At 56.0% G+C, this 7,620-nt stretch overlaps 1 protein-coding gene across 3 annotated transcripts in view; it reads right to left on the reverse strand.

Annotated features, from left to right (window-relative positions):
• Positions 1 to 2,841: 2,841 nt before the first annotated feature.
• Positions 2,842 to 7,620, reverse strand: part of Slc39a3 (solute carrier family 39 member 3) — an 8,981-nt gene continuing 4,202 nt past the window's right edge. For all 3 annotated transcript variants that reach the window (XM_021173996.2, XM_021173995.2, XM_021173994.2), the window contains one exon: positions 2,842 to 6,004. In XM_021173996.2, the coding sequence (XP_021029655.1) occupies positions 5,261 to 6,004 (744 nt within the window). In that variant the 3' untranslated portion in view covers positions 2,842 to 5,260. The remainder of the gene's footprint in view (positions 6,005 to 7,620) is intronic.

A 7,620-nucleotide genomic window follows, 5' to 3' on the forward strand; every position in this document is an offset into this window, starting at 1 on the left:
CGCCCCAGCTGCGCTCCGCCCCGCCCGCCCCGCCCGCCCCGCCCGCCAGGACCCGGGCCCGGGCAGCTGCAGCCCCAGGTCACCGCCAAGCCCGCCCTGGGTGTCCATCAGCAACCGGGGGCATGCAGAGCTCTGGGCATCGGGACACCCACACCCACGCGTACCACGTGGCTACCTGCACCTTAGGGAACGCGGCGGGTGGGTGACAGGGCCCACCGTGTGAGGTCCTGGAGACATGGTGACCAATAGTCAGGGGTCGCCCCAACTGCAAAAAGGGAGAACTGGAAATGGGGGGGGCAGTGTGATCCAGGTCAGATCTATCAGCGAGGGGCAGAAGGAGGTGATGGAAGAGGGTGTGAACTGAGTATATAAACCTTCATAGATTAAGATGTCAGCCACACCAGGGAGCTGGAGGCAGGGGAATGGCTGTGAGTTTAAAGCCATTCTGGGATACAGAGTAGAGACCCCTGTGGGAGAAGGAAGGAAGGGTTCGGGGAGAAGGGGAGGAAGAGAGAAATAAAAGACGAAATAACACAAAGAACCCCATTATTGGTGTTGTAGCTTGGAGGGCCAATCGATCCCTGCTTGGAGGGCCAATCGATCCCTTGGCAGCTATGGGATCGGGCCAATCGATCCCTTGGCAGCTATGGGATCCATCCTGAGCCCGACAGAGGCCCAGCCTGACATGTCGGCTTGGCGTCCCAACACTGGAGGCAGAGCAGGAGGACCAGGAGGTCAGGGTCAGCCTCCGCTACATAGTTTCCAGAAAATGTGAGACCATGCCTCAAACAAACAAAAAGAGGAAAGAGAAAAAGACCCCCAGATGTTCTTCTGGTATGTGGTCTAGGGAAGCCCTCTTGCCAAGCCTGCTGACTGCCCAGGCTCCACCCACACACTGCAAGGAAAACAGAACAAAAGTTTACTTTGTATCATTAAAGATTGGGGCCAGTGAGAGTGCTCAGAAGGTAAAGGTGCTTTCTTCCAAGCCTGACAGCCTGGGTGGCTCCCTGAGACCCAGCTGAGAGACTCAGCTCTAGCTAATTGTCCTCTGATTTCCACACACTGAGGAACTGATAAAGAAAATGTCACTTAAATTTTGTTTTAATTTTTAGATGTATTTGTATTTTCTGTGTATGAATGCTTTGCCTGCATGCCTAATGCCCTCGGACATCCGAAGAGAGCATCGGTCCCCTGGAGCTGTAGTTACAAACAATTGAGAGCCACCATGCAGGAATCGAACCTGGGTCCTCAGGAACAGTTGTTAACTACTGAGCCAGCTCTCTGAAGACTAATTTTAAAGTGTTTTTGTTTGTTTGTGGTAGGCGCTTGCTCTGTAGACCAGGCTGGCCTCTGCCTCTTCCACTTAGCCCAGCTAAAGGCCATTCTCTTCCCTCTCCTGGTCCCCCAGGCTCACCCACTCCTTCCCTGCTCAGTTCTAACATGGCCCCTTCTCCTGGTGTTACAGCATAGCATGCCAACTTGGAGCCAGGATCTCCATGGCTGGCCTAGCTCTTTCTTTGCTATTTGTGCCCGTTCATCCTAGGCTGCCTCAAGCTGTCGCCTGATGAATTTACCTCCTTCTTAGTCTGGCCCTGTGGGAGTCCCTCAGAAGGTGGCTCAGTCCCCCTACCCTGCCTCAAGATGGAGTCAGCCTAGTGGAAAGCCAGAGCTCTGTTCTGGAAGACCCTGTCCTACAGAAGTGCCCCAGGCTACAGCTTTACCTCACTCCTCAGAGTAGCTGGAAAGAAACCCATAAAGAGTCCCTATTTCTTGGGTACTGAGAATTGGGATGGGGGTTTGGGGCTAGCTGGCAGGATTCCTTTGTCTGTGATGGGTGCCTGGGTCCCCTGAGAGACTGGGGGAGCTCTCAGCACAGCTCTGACCAGCTCCCTGGCTTTCCTTCAGGCACCAGCCCAGGCTGACTCACTGGAAGGAGCCTAGCCACATGCTGATGCTATTTATAGATGCCAGGCCAGGCTCTGGGCATCAGGAGCCACTGAAGACAACCTTAGTTCCTGTCTCCCTCTTGCAGTAGCGCCTCTGTGTGGGGACACTGTACCCTACCCTGCCTTGCTGAATTGGGCAAATCCACAGGAACTGGGACTCAGGGACTTGAGACGAGTCAGCCTGCACTGCATTCTGAAGCGCTAGCCTGTCTGTCATATCCCACACACCCATCGCCTCTTTTAAAAGCCATGCCTTGTCCCCAGCAGCAGAGGTGGATGAGGAAAGGCCTTTAAGAGGGTGGGTCAGCCTGTAAGGTACATGCTTGCAAACACACAGAGTATGGATTCTCAGAACCCACACCCAAAGACAGCGGGGTGGCTCAATCCTGCTGTGGTAGCATGGGGAGGGGCTGAGACAGGAGGATTCCTGCTGACCCAGTGGTCTAGATAAATCTTCCACTCCATGATACTGACACTGTGTCTTAAAAACCAAGGTGAGGCTTGGGGGCGGTTCAGCAGTTACAACACTGGCTGCTTTTGCAGAGGACACAGGTTTAATTCCCAGCCCCCACTTGGTGGCTCACAAACTATCTGTAACTCCAGTTCCAGAGGATCTGATGCCCTTTTTCTGGCTTCCACAGGCACTGTGTGCATGTACACACACACACACACACACACACACACACACACACACACACCAGCCAAACAAAGAAACCCCCATGGGCTGGCACTCTGGAGCCCAGTATTTTGTTGTTAGTTTGAGACAGCATGTCACCATACAGCCCTCAGCAGCCTGGCCTCTGTGGAGATCAGATATGATGCTGTCTTCTGGTCTCCTTGAGAACTAGAGACCCATGTGGTGCAAAACATCCATTCACAAAAACAAATAAATAAATAGTTTAAATCTTCACTTGTTTATTTATTTTGCAAAAGGGCTCACTTGCAACCCTGGCTGGCCTGGAACTCACAGAAATCCACCTGTCTCTGGAGTGCATGGATTAACAGAGTGGGTAACCATGGCTAGCTTAAAAACTGTTATTACACATATCAGGGGGTGTGGGACGGGCACACACAAGTGTGTGCATGTGTGCCACTGAGCACCCGTGGAGTTCAGGACAGTGCAGGAGTCAGTTCTGTCAGCACATGAGCCCCTGGAATCTCACTCAGGTCTGCCACGCTTGCTCCTCACCGACCGCGTCCCTGGATTTCCCTTCTGTGGGAGCATTCACTGATGATGCTGTGGTGTTCTGGTGTCATCCCTCTCATCATTGGAGGCTGACTTACAGGTGGGACCCCTCCCCAGGAGGACTGTGCATGACATCTGGGACACATGTCATGGAGGGAGCTCCTGGCTCGGAGCAGGTGGACTCCAGAGACAACAGTGGGGGAAGGTACACGTGGAGCCCGGGGTGCCCCACAGACAACACCCTCGCCCCGTGGGGGAATACCAAGCTGAAAAGCTTCCTTGGGCAGGTGGGATGCAGGGCAAAGATCGGTCAGGCCCCTGCAGTGCAATGAGGGCAGGATGCCAGGAGCTGGCTGTGCCGGATCCCGCCTGCACTAATAACTTCTGTTACAGGAACACAAACAAGCCATAGGAGAAGCTGACATGCTGTTATTACACACACAGATCAGCGGTGAAGCTGGGCCACCCGCACCGCCCTCTCTTTCCTCCTTTCTAGCTGTGTTCCTGCTGTGTCCCCCATAGGAGGCAGTGGGGTGGGGATGGCCTGGGCCCTGCAGCATCCCAGCATGTCCATTCCTCCTCCATGCCCATTCCTCCTGACAGCTGCACAGGTCCTAGCATGGCCCAGGGTCTCCTGCAGCTGGGGCAAGGGCTGTCAGCTAAACTGGAACTTTCAGTAAGAGACACAGAGGCCCCCAGTTGCCAGTGAGCTGGCGCTTGGGATGACTCTCAAGAGATCTATCTAATGGGGAGGGTCCAGATCCACAAGCTGCTGTTCCCAGGGGCAGAGCAGTTGGTGCTGGAAAGGAGAGAATGCCATTGTATGCACCCATGGGGGAGGTGCAGACTCCCTGTTGGGATGGCCAGACTAAGGACCTGGCTCTTCCTACCCTGGCCTAGTCTTTGCCACCTGAGCCCATACCTGCAGGGGCATGGTGGCCCCGTGGGGCCCACCTGGGGCCAAGGGAAGCTGGAGAACCATTTGGATGCCCCCCACCCATAGTTAAGTAGAGGATAGAAGGACAGTAAGCCCAGGTGGCACCATGGGTACGTTACCACATCTACATGATGGGGCTCCTCGGAAAAGAACCCCAGAAACTGCTAGGAGAGGCTTCAACCACTGGCAGAGTGGGCCCCTCACTGGGAGCCCTGGGTTCTGAATGTGTGCCAAGCGGTGTGTGAACCTGGGTTTATTACAGCACTAAGGGAGCCCAGGCATTGGGGCTCTGAGGACAGTGCCCAAGCCCCAGCTGTCCCCAAGGCCATGTCTCTTTGTGCCTTGTATCATCTGAGTGTTGCTGGGTAGGGGCAGACTCGACAAGTCATTTTGGTCACCTGGCCATGGCGACAGGGCACTAGGGAGGAGTCTGACATTCAGCTAACAGAGGGAAGGCAGTGCTGAGGTGAAGCCTGCTACACAGACCCCAGGTTAGGGAAGGTGGTGAGCTGTGGCAGGCTTATGTCCCCAGAGAGTCCTCACTCAGGCTGTCCCAAGATGCTGGCATTACCATGGTGACATTCACCAATGTTGCCAGGTGCTGAGTTTCCCCTGCTCCTGCCTGCATCCTGGGAGTTGTCCCTGTCAGGATGTGGCCCTGGAGTCTCACTGCCATGCTCTCTGCAGAGGAGGCCCCTCCACTCTGGTGATAGCCACACCACAGAGCAAGAGAACAAGAAGGGCTGTTCCTGAGGGCCAGGCAAACAGTCTGGGCTGTCCTCTTGCTCACGTGACCCATATGTACTGTTCCTTTCACAAACTGTCACCTGTCACACTGGAGCAACCAGAAAAATTCGGGTGGCAGTGGCAGGGAGGGCCTGGGCTCCACAGAGAACATGGCAGGGTCCCTGAGGTCACTTTGATATCCCCATCTGCCAGTCCCCACCCTAGGCTCCATTCTTGATGGCTCAGGAATGACAACAAAAACTGGAGGGCTGACAGGATATGAGGTGACATGGCCACACAGGCTTTGGTAAAGAACTTTAAGACCTTTTTAAAAGCAGTGTCTGTAGGGCCAGGTTCTGGCGGAGGGCAGAGACTGGTGACCAGCCCGGGAGGACCCTGTGTGTGAACCGTGGCCCATGAGCATGGCTGTCGAGGGACGTTCTGTGTCCTTCAGGGATTCAGGGCTCACCACTTGAGAAAGACCATGCCGGCCAGAACAGCGTAGCCCAGCACCAGGAACAGCACCTTCAGCAGCTGCTCGCTCCTCTCCTCCAGCTCCTTGGCCAGGATCTCCAGGAAGGTGACAAACAGGAAGGTGCCACCGGCCAGGCCCTGCAGCAGCGCCGATGCCACGCTGCTGGCCACGCTGCGGGCACTCTCGATGCCCAGGCCCAACCCAATGCCCACTGGGATCATGGCGCTCACGGTCACAGCCAACTTGGCCGCATCCCTCAGGGGTACCGCACTGCGGGCCATGCTGATGCCCAGGGCCACGGCCACCAGCGTCTCATGGACCGCCACGCCAACGAACAGGCTAACCACACGCTCACCCTCCTCCTGCAGCCCCAGCGCCAGGCCCTCGAACACAGAGTGTGCGGACAGCGCAAAGACCAGGCTGAGCAGCCGCAGCGGCCCTGGGCGGCCCAGTTCCCGCAGCCGCAGCCCTGCGCCATGGGTGTGCGCTGTGGGCTCAGGGTACAGGCCGTGGCTACGGCCGCCCACACCCACGAACGGGCTCTCGTACTCCGAGTCGCTGCCCGCGTCTGAGCCGGCGTTGAAGGTCTCCAGGTCTATAAAGGGAGGCCGCTCCCGGCGGAAGGTCAGCACCAGCTGCTCCACGAACACCGTGAGGAAGAAACCCACCATCATGAGCGTCTCTGCCAGCGGGTAGTCGGTGCTGATGTGGCCCAGGCTCAACACCTGCTGTAGCTGTGGACACAAGGCCAGGTCAGCTGCAGGCCTCCCTCCCAGGCAGGGACACTCAGGAGGCTAAGGCAGAAGTATTGCGAGCCTGAGGGTTACCAGGCCCCAAGGAGACCCCACCTCAAGCAATGACACAGCACAGAGAACAGGGCATGATGATGCAGGATTCTAATCCCAGCACTCAGAAGCAAGCCAGGGCCACACAGAGAGATCCTGTCTCCATAGGATGACAAAAAGACACAGCCCAAGTCATACCAAGGTTAAAGCAGAGAGGGCCAGAGCGAGGCTGAGAGGCACAGCTCTGTCTTGCATGCCTTCCATTCCCAGCATTGTCCAAAATACATTTTTAACAGGAAAAGAGACAGAGAGAGAGAGAGAGAGAGAGAGAGAGAGAGAGAGAGAGAGAGAGAGAGAGAGAGAGAGAGAGAGAGGAAAAACCAGCAAGACAGCTCATGGGTCAAGGCACTTGCCACCAAGCCTGACAACCTGAGTTCAAACCCCTTGGGACCCACATGATGGAAGGCAGAAACCAACTCCAGAAAGCCTCTAATCATCACACACACACACAGGCATCAGAAACTTACAAAATAGAAGGGAAAACTGTGCTGAGAAACAAGGCTGCTGGCTGGCCTTGCCTGGGCTGTCTCAAGAGATGATTCCAGCCATGAGAGACAGCACTGTGAACTGTGCTTGCTGCAAAGGATGTCTGAAGCCCAGCCCTGCTTGGGTGAGCTGTCATGTGTACACCAGAGGGCAGAGAGTGGAGAGCAAGGCCACCAAGGGCCCAGGTTCCAGCCTGAGGCTGTGGCAGGTAACTGCAGAGCAAGGCCTGGTCACTTCAGAGTCCTCATGGGCACAGACAGAGGCCACTGTAGCCTGTGGTGAGCTGGGGTCTCACCAGCGTCCTAGCAGCAGGAATCCTTGCTCACTTCTGGAAAGCATGCCCCAACCCCCAGTCACTGCAGCCTCGACAGAGGCTTTTTCTGGCTCCAGGACTAAGGTCCCCAAGTCCCTAATGGCCAGGGCAGCTGCCAGGAGGCCAGGCCCACCTAGGTCTGACATGACTCCCTTCACATATGCAGAGCTGGCAGCCCTCACTACCTCTACAGTCTCAGATACAACTGTCCCCTGAAGGAGGTTCCACCGTCTTCCACCCTGCTCATGACCCATGCAGCCACACTGACGGGGATAGGCTGGGACCTCTCCAACCACAGCCAGTGAGAAACGGGGCCCTAGGGCTGGCAAGTGGCCAGAATGTGTCCTGGTGTCTGTCTCCTGGGTCCCTGAGGATCCCAGGAAGTTCTGCCCAGACTCCTGCTCGGCCCACAGGAAGCTTGAGGAGACACGCCCATGCTGTGTCAAGGTGCTATCTGCCACAATCTATGTTGTAGCAAGAGCAGATGGAGAGGAACCAACAGGAGTGATTGCACATGGCCTGTGGACTCTGGAGTGGGCAACTGCTGTCTGAAATTCACTACCCACTGGGCTCACCTGCGGGATAGCCCCAGTGCCAGGTAAGTAGATAAGGCTCAGAGAGGGAAGCGTCTGACATAAGGTCACACAGCTCAGAGAGGGAAGCGTCTGACATAAGGTCACACAGCTCAGAGAGGGAAGCGTCTGAC

This window comes from Mus caroli, chromosome 10, assembly GCF_900094665.2.
Source record: "Mus caroli chromosome 10, CAROLI_EIJ_v1.1, whole genome shotgun sequence".
Classification (NCBI taxonomy): domain Eukaryota; kingdom Metazoa; phylum Chordata; class Mammalia; order Rodentia; family Muridae; genus Mus; species Mus caroli.